General features: G+C 33.6%; 1 protein-coding gene and 3 non-coding genes across 4 annotated transcripts; all 4 read right to left on the reverse strand.

Moving 5' to 3' along the window:
• Positions 1 to 3,910: 3,910 nt before the first annotated feature.
• Trnaa-ugc (transfer RNA alanine (anticodon UGC)) lies at positions 3,911 to 3,982 on the reverse strand. The gene has a single exon. It is a non-coding gene; the product is annotated as a tRNA-Ala (tRNA).
• A 628-nt stretch (positions 3,983 to 4,610) lies between these two features.
• On the reverse strand, positions 4,611 to 4,682 carry Trnaa-ugc (transfer RNA alanine (anticodon UGC)). Its single transcript has one exon. It is a non-coding gene; the product is annotated as a tRNA-Ala (tRNA).
• A 44-nt stretch (positions 4,683 to 4,726) lies between these two features.
• Trnaa-ugc (transfer RNA alanine (anticodon UGC)) lies at positions 4,727 to 4,798 on the reverse strand. The gene has a single exon. It is a non-coding gene; the product is annotated as a tRNA-Ala (tRNA).
• A 4,712-nt stretch (positions 4,799 to 9,510) lies between these two features.
• Positions 9,511 to 11,229, reverse strand: LOC132751791 (uncharacterized). The gene has a single exon (XM_060742028.1). It carries the CDS (start codon positions 11,227 to 11,229, stop codon positions 9,511 to 9,513), a length of 1,719 nt encoding a protein of 572 aa, XP_060598011.1.
• Positions 11,230 to 16,962: the final 5,733 nt, after the last annotated feature.

The following is a 16,962-nucleotide window of genomic DNA, read 5'->3' on the forward strand; positions in this document are numbered from 1 at the left end:
ACCAGAGCATTTTTACACTATATTTAGTAATGCCCTGCTAGACTGCCTAGCTAGCTTAGCATTCCAGCAGAGCATTTGTTTCACTTTATTTAGTAATGCCCTGCTAGATTGCCTAGCCAGCAAAGCATTCCAGCAGAGCATTTTAACACTATATTTAGGAATGCCCTGCTTGATTGCCTAGCCAGCTTAGCATTCCAGCAGAGCATTTTTACACTACATGTATATTTAGTAATGCCCTGCTAGATTGCCTAGCCAGCTTAGCTAGCCAGCTGAGCATTCCACCAGAGCATTTTAACACTATATTTAGTAATGCACTGCTCGATTGCCTAGCCAGCTGAGCGTTCCAGTAGAGCATTTTTTCACTAAAGCTAGGAATGCTCTGCTAGATTGCCAAGACAGCTGAGTATTGCAGCAGAGCATTTTAACACTATATTTAGTAATGCACTGCTCGATTGCCTAGCCAGCTGAGCGTTCCAGCAGATCATTTTTTCACTAAAGCTAGGTATGCTCTGCTAGATTGCCAAAAACAGCTGAGCATTACAGCAGATCATTGAATTCCCTATATAAATTGAAATGCCTTTTTGCTAAGCTCACTGTTCACTGCTAACTTCTCACATACATCGCGTTTATACCTTTTTGTTCAATATACTGCAGTGTGGACGCCCCGTTACGTCGCATATAGCCTTCAACAATTATAGCTCTCCGAAGAGCTTTATCTGTCCATACCTTACTACAATTGCACGTGATATAGCTCCCAACAAAGGGGGAGTTGTATACGCCAAGATGCCCCCATTTTGACAAATAAAGCTCGCCCTATAACATGAGTATATTTAGCAAAAAGAAAGAAAACCGATGCATATTTTCACAATTAAATGCATCTACATCCAATGGTCACACAATGAATTCAATTAAATTGCAATTAAAGATAGAGTAATTCCGTTTCTACATTGCTATATGATAATATGTCTCCTATTAAACATTGAAATTCAATTGTAAACGTAAATTGAACGCGACTTATTGCATAATAGAACGTTTAACAAAAATATGGAAATGCCGGGGATCGAACCGGTGTAACATTTCGTGTTACATAAAAAAAATACATCGGGTCTGCGTCGGGCCTACATGACCTATCAATGCAACTAATTTGCATATCGGATTGACATCGGTACGATATTGCGTTGAATTGATTATCATGCAGCAAATAATTGTCCATTTTGATATAAATTTCTAAAATTATTATAGATGAGTTTTAAAATGATAAGAGGTTTGTAATGAACTTCAAAGCGAACGTTCTACTACTGAGCCACATCTCCATGATTATTAAGTTAAGTGTTTAGATATGAAAAAATAAAGATGATAAAAATGAAATTGCATTAAGATAAGGTAAATCTTTTCTTTCAATATTAAAAACATACAATTGTATTAAGTAGCCAATATTTGTTTTTGTTTTGTAAAATACAAAACGGTTTAATCACGAGAATTTCTTACACAGTTTTAAGTGATGATAATGGTTGCCGTTTTAAAATATGGAGATGCCGGGGATCGAACACGGGGCCTTTGAACGCTCTACCACTGAGCCACATCCCCATACGTTTATAATTGAGAATAGTAAAAACCCAAAACTCTGTATATGGCTAGTTTTTTTATAATTTGCACTCTTTAATTAAAACCCTTAAAATATTATACAACTGAAAATGATCTTTTATCTAGATCTTTCTTTGAAACAGTTTGATTTCCTTTTTTAAACATTGTGCACCAAATAATAAATACTGGCAAACTTAACTTTTTAACTGAGCACGAAAAATATTCTTAAGACAAACTCCCGGGAAAATTGGCACGTACGCCACAAACTAAAAATGCACATGTGCTGTATATGGGATATCACTCACATAAAGTGACGCTTTTTTCTATTATTTTTCTATTATTTTTCTATTATTTTTTTTACAATTTTCGCATTTCCTGAGTCATACGAAAAAAAACCCCAGCATATTCCTAAGAGAGCCACATCTCCATTTTTAAAAACGTTATGATGTCAATACCATGTAGATCTAAATAGTAAAAGGGCATTACCTCGGGTTATGGCTTTTTGGCTTGCAGCCACGGCTGCAAGCCATTTCATCTGGAAAACTTGTTCCGGTTAGGTGGTTTCCTGCTTATATCTGTTGGTGCATGATTGAACGGGAAACCAGCTGCAATCGTGCCAATCGCAACTTTTCGGCCTTTTCCGTCAGTCTTCGGATTAATGATAATAGCCGATGTAGTTCCGATTGCAATCGTGACAATTCGGGCGATTCAGTCATACTGCGGAGTAATATTACGGAAATCTTTAGAAGCTATTTTAGTTACTTCGGTAATCCCAGTTTGTGTATATAAATAGGATTTCTATTTTTACTTGATTGGTAAAATACTTGGTTTAAACCGTAATAAATTATAAACGAAATTGTTCCGTTTCATTTGTTTTTCAAGACGCAAAAGTTAGTTTCTTTTATAATTGTTTTTTTTTTTGTCTGTATTAGTTTTATACAATAGAGAATGGTGACTGCACTATTATTCCGTCTTCAAAGGGTGGTCCTGCTTACCAAATCACGCATGATTGAGTTATATTTAGATCTACTGAACGCAATTCAACTTCTTGGTGAGGTAATCTAAAAATAGCCCATGCATATCATTAACCTTGCCATGTGCTGATCTATGTATCATAGTTGATACATGCTTATTAATTGGTACCACGTAACGAAGTATTTTAGTGCATTTACTTGTCTATAAAGCAAAGGAATGATTTCGCTGCGAAAAAAGGGAAATGAGATGTGCACACTTGTTTTCCTTTCAGTATCACGTTAATATTTTTACGATTGATCATTTTCTTTATTAGTTTTATACAATAGAGAATAGATCTAAATCGTTATGACAAAAAATATTCGGTTTTCCAAAAAAAAACAAAAAAAAAACAACAACAACTAAATAAACCCTTTATGATATACAAATACCGTAATTCAAAAAAAAAATGTGATAATAAATTGAACCCCCCCCCCCCAAAAAAAAAGAACAATTTTAAAGGGTTGGGATGAAGGCACAACTGTGCAGGCCTTTCCTTTTAAAAGGAAACTTTATTTTTAATTTGCACGCTTTGATCAGAAACATAGATAACAGAGATAGGCAACTTCCTAGCCAATTAAGATAAACTTGAATCTTATAGTAAAAGTGTAAAAATTATTAAACGACATCAAAATAAGGCGCCTTTTACACGCAAAGCGAACGCTCTACAACTGAACCATATCCGATGGTGTTGATGTACCTAAGAAAATGATGATATGATGATGATGAATAAGGATTGATGCACTGATGATGTACTGCTGATGATGACTTACAGACGGTGATAATGATAATTACATGTAGTATCAAGTACTTATGCTGGTGTACTCATGATCATGTGTTGATGATTAGGATGATAATTTTTATGATGATGATAATTATGATGATGAAGATGTTCTTTGATATAATTATAGGGAGAGCTTTATTTGTCAAAATGGGGGGCATCTTGCGGTATACAACTCCTCTTTGTTGGGAGCTATATTCGAACGTGCAATTGTAGTAAGGTTTGGACAGATAAAGCCCTTCGGAGAGCTATATTTGTTGACGGCTATATGCGACGTCACAGGGCGTCCACACTGCAGTATATTGAACAAAAAGGAACAAAACCGATGCATTGTTTGAGTTCAGACAATTTACCACACAATTAAATGCATCTACAACCAGCACTCGCAAAATGATACAAGTTGAATCAAATTAAAGATAGAGTGATACCGTTTCTATATTATTATTGATATAATGTCTTCTTTCAAACAGTAAACTAAACTGTAAACGTAAATTGAACGCGAATCATTACATAAAAAACGTTTTGATAAAAATTTGGAGATACCGGGGATCGAACCCAGGGTCTTTCACATGCAAAGCGAACGCTCTACCACTGAGCCACATCCCCGATGCCGCCGTTGATCTAATGACTATAATGATCATGATGAATAAGGATTAATACACTGATGACAGTATTTCAGTCATATAGGCGGGATGTACTGTTGATGATGACTTTCAGACGATGATGCTGCTGGAAAGTTTAAATTACTTAAGATGATGATGATGATAATACACTGATGATTATGATGATGTACTGATGATAATGATTATAAATGATGATGTTTCTGATGATGTTCTTAGATAGACTATTGTTATACTTTATAATTGACATTATTATATAAGGAGAGCTTTATTTGTCAAAATGGGGGCATCTTGCCATATACAACGCACTTTGTTAGGAGCTATATTCGAACGTGCAATTTTAGTAAGGTGTGGATTGATATTTAAAGCTCTTTGGGGAGCTATATTTGTTTGCAGCTATATGCGGCATAACAAGGCGTCCACACTGCAGTATATTGAACAAAAAGGAATAAAACCGATGTATATTTTGAGTTCAGACAATTAACCACACAATTAAATTGATCTACATTCAGCACTCGCAAAATGATACAAGTTGAAGAGAGATACCGTTTCTACCTTATTATTGATATAATGTCTTCTTTCAAACAGTAAACTAAAATGTTTTGATAAAAATATGGAGATATCGGGGATCGAACCAGGGGCCTTTCACATGCAAAGCGAACGCTCTACCACTGAGCCACATCCCCATTTTCATAACAATATTTGTTAAGATTATAGGACGTTAAAAATATGGAGATGCCGGGGATCGAACCAGGGGCCTTTCACATGCAAAGCGAACGCTCTACCACTGAGCCACATCCCCATTTTTAAAACAACATTTGTTAAGATTTAAAAAAAAATGATATTGCATTAGATAAGGGATAAAGTTTTATGAAACTGCTCACCTTTTGTTTTAATATTAAAAGAATTAGTAGCCTATTTTAGTTCATTTTTTGTTTTGTTAAATATATTTTTTACGGTTTAAACGCGCAGATTTTTTTACACAGTTTTGATTGAGGATTAGTATTATATATGTAGGTAAAATATATAAAATAGGACGTTAAAAATAGGGAGATGCCGGGGATCGAACCCGGGGCCTTTCACATGCAAAGCGAACGCTCTACCACTGAGCCACATCCCGATGGTGACGTTGATCTGATGACTATAATTATCATGATGAATAAGGATTAATACATTGATGATGTACTGTTGATGATGACTTTCAGACGATGATACTCCTGGCAAGTTTAAATTACTAATGCTGATTACTGAAGAAGAAGAAGATTATTATTATAAATGATGATGGTGATGATGATGATGATAATGAGTATAAATGATGATGATTATTATTATTAGTATAAATGATGATGATGATGATGATAACGATTATAAATGATTATGATGATTAAAAATGATGATGATGATTATTATTATAAATGATGATGATGATAATGATCATAAATGATGATTATAAATGATGATGACGATGATGATGATGATGTAGATGATGTACTGATGATAATGATTATAAATGATGAGGTTACTGATGATGATTTTAGATAGATTATTGTTGTACTTTATAATTGACATTATTATATAAGGAGAGCTTTATTTGTCAAAATGGGGGCATCTTGCCATATACAACGCACTTTGTTTGGAGCTATATTCGAACGTGCAATTTTAGTAAGGTGTGGATTGATATTTAAAGCTCTTTGGGGAGCTATATTTGTTTGCAGCTATATAAGGCATAACAGGGAATCCACACTGCAGTACACTGAACACCGATTCATAATTTGAGATCAGTAAATTAACCACGCAATTTAAAAAATACCCATATACATCAAGTTCTCGCTGCTTTTCATCTATTCAGAAAAATTCAAAATGTATTTTACATTGATCACACCGGTTTTCATTTCAATCAAAGTATGTGTAGCATAAATTTCTTTCACGCTCACCGATCTATGATTTTATGATGGTGAGCACGTTACATGTACATTTGAAAACTCATAACATTGGAATTCATTACAAGTTGAACAAAATTTGTCAACTACAGTTTGCTTATTCTTACTTCGCTTTCCGCAATTTTGTTTTTGTTTGGAAATTGCATCAGGTTAATTCACCTATCGGCACTGTATAAACACTCCAAATATATTTATAAACATGAACCAACTCCGATTTAAAAACAAATAAGCCATATGAAATTTGCATATTACCTTATGTCTAACAAGTTATATCTGTCATATAATTTCAATCACATGATGCTATATCAACAATATTTTTACCTTTAATAAATAAGATAAATGTATGTCATAGATTTTCCCTGCTTTAAAATTTGAACATTACGAGTTTTAGATATTGAAATACAAAATTAACAGCAGCAGAATTACGTCAGACTGGATGGTTGTACATTGTGGCCTAACTCTATACTGCTGACAAAGGCTCATCACCTTCGGTCAAAGCAGGTCAAGGTTAACCGTCTAAATGCGATTATCGCATCTTTGATTATCGTCATTCTTTATCACCAGCAAACAATTAAACATAAGTATATAATTACTATACAAAGTAAACAAGAATAAATCAAGTGATAAAAACTATTTGAAAACAATAAAGCGATCGATGTGATTATGACAATATAAATGGCCAATAATTATTGCAATAATTTCCACAGAGTTTGAAGATGTCTGAAACCAAGTGTAAGAGGCACCTCAATAGAAAGTATAGAACTGAATTGCTATTGAAAGAAAGGAAACTTGTATCAAAGCTCTGCAAGCATGGACCCTCGCGACTGTGCTAATATTTTGTATAACATCCATTTTCTGATATTTTTGTTATTTATTTTTGTGGACAAGGTTTAAAATAAATAATCTTATTTTATGGGGAGCGTCAAATTGTTGACATCCATTCTAGTATACCGATACTCATAACTTGCAGATATTATGATAACACACATATATCAAAGGTTAATTTGATAACATAAGTTAATAACAGCTAATCCTTAAATTAATTATCATCTCTTAAAATGTTAAGTAGGAAGAATAACATACAGATTAATGTAAAATACATACTGTTCTTTAAACGATATTTTACGAAAACTTGTAACATTTCTTTCATTTCTCCAGCTTTCTTCTTCCCCAGCATAATAATAGCAGTGTTGCAGAATTTTACATTTAAGTGACATTTTTATGATCATTTTTTCACTGCCAAGTGAATTTGATTTGACTTTAATTTTCAAAAGACTCACTGTTATATAGATGATTGACCAAAAGTTGATATTGTAAAATGTTAAAGACAAAATATAAATGTCACGTTTCAGAACTGTTCACTAGTTAGGGGAGATGATGTGTAAGCGGCCTGATAGCTCAGTCGGTAGAGCCGCGGTACGGTAATCCAAGGGTCCCGTTCGAATGCCGGTCAGGCTGCACATTTTTCTCACCCTGTGACATTTGGCGCCAAACCGGGGACCGTGACTATATAAAGCTCAAAGTTAATTCACATTGCTCTGTAACTCTGTGAAATTCGAGGACGAATTACAATATAGCAGGGGGGTATGTCACGGTTCAGACCTGTTCACTATTTAGGGGAGAGGATGTGTAAGCGGTCGGATAGCTCAGTCGGTAGAGCGGCGGTACGATATTCAGAGGGTCTCGGGTTCGAGTCGCGGCCAGGCTGCACATTTTTCTCACCCTGTGACATAAATATGACTTAATATCTTTAAAAAAATGATTAATTGGAAGCATTAAAATCAGCAAAACCTCATGAAAAATGCAGACTCGGTTTGCTTCTGTTTGTATATGAGGGATAATGAAAACCGCAACATCCCTTATTTCGTCATGGGCGGTACTAAAGTATTAGCACTATAAAGTGAAGGAATAAATTATCCTGAAGGACCTAAACATGTAAATTAGCACTGACTTGAAGTACGAGGCAACTTTTTACGGCTGTCTCACGGCAATTGACGACACCTGCTGTTGTGATGTATATATATCTGGAAAAAGGTGATATCTCGGAAGCAATAAAATCAGCAAAATTACATGACATTTGCAGACTCAGTGTGACTGAGTCTGTACATGAGGGATAATGAAAAAGTGCAACCTCCCTCAAGCCACCTAACACCGGCATTAGCAATACTCACATTCAACATTTAAAAAATGCCGGAGAAAATGATCCTGAAGAACCTGAAAAATATAACAACACTGACAGTGAAGTGCGGGACATATTTAAATCAATATAAAAAAGACTGCCCCACGTTTTTTTTTTATAAAATAAACGATTCTCTTTTTATATAAATTCTGATGGATAATAACAGAATTTCCCTAGGACCGAGTTATCTATATATCGTTCCTGCGAAGTAAATTAAAAATCTGAAAGAAATTATGACAATTGTAAAGTTTAACTTATTTTAACTTTCACAGGCTAACTTTTCTCTATACCCATAGATGGGCATAATGTCACTTTAGCCGTATAATTATATCAGCCGTATTTTATTTAAACTTTAAAAACGTGAGGAATATGCATGATATTAAGATAAAGCAATGCAATGATAAAAGTAAAATACTTTATCTCCGGTTAGTTATATTTGTTCATACTGATGAGCATGATATAACATATATAATAAGACAAAGTAAAATATATAAATTTTCTAACATAACTTTCATGTAATGATAAACAATAAATTTATACATATTTATTAAATTATGATATATCTTATCATCGAAACGTCAACTGAAGCCAACAAACTGATGTTAACTTTATCTTATCATCTTTCTTGTTATTTATTATGAACCTTTTTAAGTTTGGTATTCCATTTCAAGTGTATAAGATTTAATATAAGAATAAAAAAGCAGGTTAGATGCTCGAATGTACATGCTTGGTTGGCTGTATACTGGTGGGAGAGGCTGATTAATTTCTGGTCAGGCAGGATATGAGGGTTAAAAGTATTAAAATAACGTAGTGACATTATATCGCATATATTTGCACAAAAAAAATCTTCGGCAAATTTATGTTTTCAAAGTCATGTATAATTATAAAGTCAACATTATGTGATGATTAAAAAAATAAGATAACTATGGCACAGAACATAACTGCCTTACATATAAGCCGTGCTAAAAACAAATTTAGAGAAAGGGTGATCCTTCAGAAACATTAATCATAATAAAGTTACATGAAAACTGCAGACTCGGTTTGATTGAGTCTGTACATCAATGTGACGATTAATTGATTAATTTTGAATTTAATGCACATGTGCCTAAAATGAAATAAATATATGAATTGAAATTATTGCTATTGAATAGGCTCCTGGCGTTAGCGATGTTGAGTCTGTCATAGCAGAAATAGACTACATTTTGATTAGCACACTTTTTCTCAGCACATTGTTTTATTTGAGGTTTTTTTTACGAACAGCAACATTGGTGCTTGAATGTCAGTATTATTCCTCGATATATCCATCATTATGTAACCGATAAATGTTTGTTTCATTTCTTTAAAAAACTTTGAATTGGTGTGAAAATCTTTTATGTAAAACAGAAGATTGTGTTGCTAACATGATATCTTGAATTTCTGCATTTTCATATTTCCAACACAGTTATTTGTAACAACAAGAAATGATTTATCACGTGAGACACATACTCTAAATGGATATGTCATATCTAACTTGTACGATGATAATATCTGACCTGTTTGTGAAATCTGTACAATGGTGTCTGTTGTAGGACAACACACCAGGATAGTATCAGAAGGACCAACTGCTGCACCACATGGTTGCTGTATCTGATCATCCTTCACTACGAATTTCGTGTCTGTTTTGATATCAAATATGTAGACAGTATGCTCGTATCTATCTGTAATCACCACTTTGTCGCTGCTCTTTATGTAAATACTAGCGCTAGAGCCTATAGGATATGTCTTGTCTGGGAAGTTAACATCAAAATCACGCTCCTCTCCTGTCAATGATACAATACGAACAGGTCTTGGTTCATCATAAGTCCCTACTACAAACTGTCTATCATCTTTCAAACATATAGAGTCATATTTCGTTTTTACTTTACATGTCCTACTTGACCTTATTTCATTACATTTACTAACATGTAGAAATTCTATATTAGCACTTGTTATCGCTACTTCCTCCTCAGATACTACAACAACAGATAATGGTTTGTAAGATAGCTGATAAGATCCTACTTTCTCAAGCTTTTCATTGTACACTAAACATTTCTCGTTTGTGTTATCCACAGCCATCAGTCTACCATCAGGTAGGAAATCTATACCTGAATATAACGGATCATCGATATCATCTTCAGTCTTCTTTAAACCAATAGCAGAAACTGGTGTAACCTTCATCGTCATGTTAACAGAATTAACATCTTCCTGGCGATTGGACTTTAAAAGTAATTGTCCTGGAACATATTCAGTAATTGGTAATGGTGGCAGTTTTAAAGTTTCGTCAAAATGAAAAGAAATGTTCACCGTCTCTAAATTCTGACATTCCTCCTTGATGTTTCTGCAGAGAGCATTGACGTTACTCTCCATTTTATGTTCTGCTATATATTTCTGTACTGGAGTTCCATTTTTGAAAATACTTTCAATCGTCTCTAAGCACGATGTTACATCAGCCAAATGTTTCTCGTTTTGGGCGTGCTTCTTTGTCAGATTTTCTAATGTTTCTCTCTGCAGAGTTTCAGCTCTTTTGTTAACAGAATCTTCTAAATCGTCAAACATTCTCATTACTTCGTCCCGCATTTGTCTTATCTTTACATGTATTTCTTTGATATCTTCAGCAAGTTGATCTTTTGAAGAGCGAATATGTTTCGCAACAATCTCAGCAGCTTCCTTAGCTTTCTTCAATTTCTCCCCTAATGTTGGACTTGGTGAGGTTATTTTCCCAGCGATCTTCTTAATTTCTACAACGCTATGACATTTTCGGTGATTTACAATAGCGCAAGAACTGCAGCAAAGCTTCTTTTCATCTTCACAAAAGAATTCAAAAGAACGTTGATGTTCATCACATAGATCTAATGCCTTCATTTTAAACGATACACTTGCAGCAGCTTCTTTAACGCTAACTAATTTATGATTTTTCAAGATGGCGAGCATGTTGTGTACATTTGAACACTCATTACATTGGAATTCATTACAAGTTGAACAAAATTTGTCAGCTACAGTTTGCTTATCCTTATCTAAACATGGTTGACACATATTGTCCTTAACACGACCAGGAACTTCATCATCCTCTCCCTTTTTACTTCCACTTTCCGCCATTTTGTGTAACGATTATATTGTCCTCATTTTAAAAACTATATGTATATTTAAATATGAAGATCAATTTTCAGCATCACTGTAATACAGTTTATTTCAATGAAACAAATTTGGGTTTAATACTAAATAAAATGTAAAACATGTAAGCCAAAGTCCAAATTTCATCTGTCGGACGTTTACATTTAGTTATCAATAGATCAGTTTGGAACGCGGAAGTTAAATTTCCATGAAATCTATATTTGGACTATAAGTTAAGCTACATGTACTATGTTATGAAACGTGTTTTTCGAGATTAAATTTGCAAAGTGCAAATTTCTTTTGTAAATTTATTTTTTTCAGAAGATATATTTTTATAGTTTGTCATGTATTCGTTAGTTTTCTCTTCTATAAACCAGTAACTAATTCAATGTATTGCACAATTGAAAGTAACGGTTTAAGTGACAGGTATTTAGTCAGTAAATAGGTCAATTCAAAATAATTTTACATTTTGCTTTCACGTGAAAGACAAATAATTGAAATATCTATAAATATCCATTGTAATTTACCTGTAACATTCAATTTATAAATTTAAAAAATAGGAGTAGCCTTTTTATATTTCAGGCCGATGTATTTACATGTATTTGAGCCGCGTCACGACAAAACCAACATAATGGGTTTGCGACCAGCATGGATCCAGACCAGCCTGCGCATCCACGCAGTCTGATCAGGATCCATGCTGTTCGCTATCAGTTTCTCTACTTGTAGTAGGGCTGGTAAGCAAACAACATGGATCCTGATCAGACTGCGCGGATGCGCAGGCTGGTCTGGATCCATGCTGGTCGCAAACCCACTGTGTTGGTTTTGTCGTGACGCGGCTCATTTTATTTTACAGTATCTGTTGGTAAATCACAATCATTTAGTCAATCTTTTGAAATACATTGTCAAGTCCCCGGGTCCTCTTTATAATAAATAATGAGCATAAATTGAAAGTATTTTTATCATTCATTGAACAGATTGATTTTTTTTTCTATTTGTATACGACTTATCGTCAACCCTATTTATCAATATTGATGTAAACAGTAATGAAAGGAATATCAATTCTAGCTGTAAGAAATATTATATAATTATTTGTTTTGAATGATTATGAGAAAGAACGAAAGATACGACAATACCCCAATCTATAAAATACATAAAATAACCTGTATGGGAAGTAGGCAGTAGCAGAAACAGCAGTAGTAGGAAACGTGAAGTTGTATAATTTGTTTTTAAGGAAAAGATATGTTACCTCAATGATAGATATACAATTTCTGAAATCAACACACAACCAGCCAAAGGTATTGAATAGAGTTAATCCAGCTTAAAATATGAACAGTTCTTTTGACAATTTAAGTGTTTTGAAAATATATACCAACAAATTAAAACAATAAGCTACCAAAAATATAGATCTTAATTAAACCCATTGCTTCATGAGCATTTTTTGGTGAAAAATGGCTGCTTTCATTGAAAGTCTCCCGTTACAAGTTCAAATTGATATAAAACTATAAAATCTGCTTCAATACTAATCAAACTCGGCACAAATATTGACTGGATCATTGTCTTTGTAACAAACATGCTCAGGCTTAAATTTCCTGTTACCATGGCAACGAGGGGACATTCTTTCAAATTGCCAAAATCACTATTTTGCATTGATTTTTCCATCAAAATTGATTTCAAAATGCTGCAAACTTCTCAATGGATTGAGATAAGAGTCAAATGGTTTTCAGCGTTTATAAAACGTTACCTTATAATCGCGATTTGGGGGTCATTTTTAGCCTCTCTACAAGTCCAAAATTTTTCCCTGGCGATGATGGGGACTTCCGACCCTTCACCCCCCCAAAAACAGAAGGGGGCACATCCCCCTTCTGGCAAAACCCCCTGAATGCATCTTTTAGTTGGGGGGGGGGGGTGGGTGTTGGCCGAAATAGTGGTTCACTTTTTTAAATGCAGGTTCTCAAACGAAAAACATGTGGGTTTGGGGGGCCAAAAAACAGGACTTTTTTTCACTATTTGAGGCCTTAAAAGAGGGAGGGGGGGGGGAGGGGGTCCGCGTAATATATGAGGTAAAGGGTTTAATTTAAAACACGGTGTGCCTGACTGTCCCTGGCTCTTTACCGACCTAACACAGGCTAAATCAAGTGCTATCGATTCTTAACCGGCTTAAAACGAATATAGTTTGAAAGAAGCTTCCAGTCTTTCGGTATTTCACGGTTTTATTAGGGGAGAAAAATGTTGTAAAGTTTGATTAGATAGATCAGTTGGTAGAATGACAAATTAAAGCTATTCCCAAGAGTCCCGGGTACCGAAGTTTTTTCCTCAGGCTGCATATTTTTCTCAACCCTGTGATATTTTTCTTAACTAAACTTAAACTCTATTTAACAGAAATAATCGCAATATACATGTATATTTGAAAAACCTTGAACTGTAACAAATATAAAAACAGAGGATCAAAATGTAATTCGTGGAGTCCGGGTTAATTTTAATCAGTATATTGTTAAGAAGATTATAAAATAATTTACTAAAACCATAAAAAAAGAATAAAAAGATATAACAGCGATCTGAGTAATTTTTGAGAATTAGCTTGACAAATACATTAAAAAATTTAAGAAGAAAAATTCTGTTTGAAAAAAAGCACGGGAGAAAGAAAATATAAAATCAAAGCGCTACAAGCACTACAGTAATACGCCTGTCCTAACTTCTAAAACTGCACTTTTCATAGCCATGTTTAAATGTATTATGGCCTAATGAATCGAGATCGTCGGGATAAGCGTAGAAAATCGTGTCTTAAATTAACATAGTGGAAAACAATCTATATTGTAGTTTCACGATTATTAAATTTCAGAAATATTATTTTATAACTCGTAAACAAGATGTTAAAAATGAAACTTTTTTATATATTGAATTAAATAAGCGTCCGTTAAATTTTTCATCAAATGAAAGGGTAAACAAAATATCAAAATGCTTTGACAACTATTTAAATTCCAAAATGATAAATTTTTCAAAATTTTACCTCGGGATTTTAAAACAACGCAATTTTAAAAATTACTAGCAAGCATAGGGGCCCCCAAATTTTTGGGTTTGGGGCCCCCCTCCCCGTTGGCCAAAATTAAACCCGGCCAAACCCTTTTTTTGAAAATTAAAAGTTTGAATGTCTTTTTCGTAATCTTTTTTGGTTTTTGGGGTTTTTTTTGTGTATACGTTGATAAAGTTTAAACAATAGTGTGGGTTTATTAAAAGTAAAAATAATGATTGCTTTTGCAGACAACAAAATAGATTTTTTGTACTGGTAAATTTATATAAAACCCCGTAATCATTATGCAGAATTTTAATTAATAAAAGCGTTATAGTTTTTAGTCTAATAAGAATAATAAATATGGTTGAAAGTTTGGTCAAATTTGAATATATATTACAATTTGCCCTACATCCACTAGGTATGATTCTCAGGCTAGCCTGTTGAAGCTATCTAGCAAGAAGCATTTGGCATAACCTGCAAAAACACAAACAACAACAACAAAAAAAACCAGTTCTTTTTACACAATCCAATAAAAAAGACTTTGAGCAATTGACTGTCGTGATAATGCATGTCGCGAAATCATGTGACAAATATTTTCAAACTTTATTATACTTTTCAAAAAGAGTCAAACAAATAAATTGTATTTTTTTCAATCCTTCAAATTTTTTAAACCAAAATATTAACAATTAACAGGTATTAACAGTGTTTACACATTTGTTGAATCATTATTACTTTAAAAAAAAACATGCACGTATTTCATCACCTTCCTTGGTTAACTTTTTTCTTTTTGGCGCTTAATCTGTAAATTGTAGGGACTTCTGGGTACAGCGATTTTTTAGGTACTCAAAAAAATAAACATTGAAGTTCATTACAAACCACATATCATTTTAAAAACTATAATAATTTAGAAATTTATATCAAAAATGGAAAAATTATTTGCTGCATGATAATCAGTTCAACAGAAACCGATCAATCATCATCATCATCATCACTATCATCACCATCAAAAAATCATCATCTTTCTAATAAGTAAATCAGCATTAGTAATACTACTAATTCAGCAACATCATCGTCCCTGAATGTCATCAGCAGCAAATACATACATCAGTGCAACATTCCCTATTCAACATCACCTTTATTCTTCACCAGTTCATAAACACTTTCGGTGATGTAGCTCTTTTGTTAACAAATATATTGTAACGGTATTCTATTGCATCCAAAAATTGATAATTTAGAAATTAGACAGGTAAGGGATTTGTGCATTTATATTATTTTTATATTGAAACAAAAGGTGAGTAATTTAAATTGATAAAATTTTATGCTTTTTGAAGGGCCCCGGGTTCGATCCCCGGCATCTCCATATATTTTACTTAGTATTGGCATTTCTTACGAAAACCTCACTTTAAACTGTGTAAGAATTCGCGTGTTTAAACTGCTCTATATTAAACAAAACATATAAAACAAAATGAACAAAATAAAGGCTACTGAATACAAATGTAAATTCTTTATATATTTAAACAACAAAAGGTGAGCAGTTTGATTAAACTTTATACCTTATCAATATCATTTTTATCATCTTTAACTTTTCTCATCTAACAGTAAACACATGCAGTCACAAACATAGGGATGTGGCTCAGTGGTAGAGCGTTCGCTTTGCATGGGAATAGGTGGATAGACCTCATTGAGGAGGAGTGCAGTGCACAAGAATGATAACTCTACCTTGCATGATTTTTGAGTAATTGCCCTTTGTTATTTTTCAAAATTGATTTTTGTCCAGAGCATAACTCCAAAAGCCTATGAGATATTAACATGAAACTTCATAGGTGCATAAAACTCACTCAGGAGGTGTGCAGTGCACAAGAATGATAACTCTACCTTTCATAATTTTTGAGTTATTGCCCTTTGTTATTTTTCATACCTAATGTTTCACCTGAGTGGAACATAACTCAAAAAGTGTTTGAGATATCAACATGAAATGTCATAGGTGGATAGATCTCATTGAGGAGGAATGTTGTGCGCAAGAATGATAACTCTTCCCTATACAATTTTTGAGTTATTGCCCTTTGTTTTTTTATGCTATTTTGTCCAGAGCTTATCTCAAAAAGTATTTGAGGTATCAACTTGAAACTTCAAAGGTGGATGGATCTCATTGAGGAGGAGTGCAATGCTTAAGAATGATAACTCTACCCTGCATTATTTTTGAGTTTTTGCCCTTTGTTATTTTTCAAAATTAATTTTTGTCCAGAGCATAACTCAAAAAGCCTTTGAGATATCAAAATGAAACTTCATAGGTGCATAGATCTCACTCAGGAGGTGTGCACTGCACAAGAATGATAAACTCTACCTTTTATAATTTTTGAGTTATTGCCCTTTGTTCTTTTTCATACTTTAATTTTTTCAATTCAATTTTTTTCTCAAAAAGTATTTGAGGTATCAACTTGAAATATCATAGGTGGATAGATTTTACTGAGGAGGGATGCAGCACACAAGAATGATAACCTACCCTGCATATTTTTTCAGTAATTGCCCTTTGTTATTTTCAGCCATCAGTATTCAGATAGGTTTCAAATCTGTAATCACTATAGCCATCAGTTTTCATTACCAAAAGACCTCTTAAAATGGAATTATTCCGCTCTACTACATATACATTCTTCCAATGAGCAAACACATTCGGCAGGGGGATGGCCATGTTGACATGGCTCTTGTTT

Source organism: Ruditapes philippinarum, unplaced genomic scaffold (genome assembly GCF_026571515.1).
Source record: "Ruditapes philippinarum isolate M1 unplaced genomic scaffold, ASM2657151v2 ctg6834_1_1_1_1, whole genome shotgun sequence".
NCBI lineage: Eukaryota > Metazoa > Mollusca > Bivalvia > Venerida > Veneridae > Ruditapes > Ruditapes philippinarum.

Bases quoted from the DNA above. Each gene is read 5' to 3' on its own strand.
- LOC132751791 (XM_060742028.1), bottom strand. From the start codon at position 11,229: ATGGCGGAAAGTGGAAGTAAAAAGGGAGAGGATGATGAAGTTCCTGGT.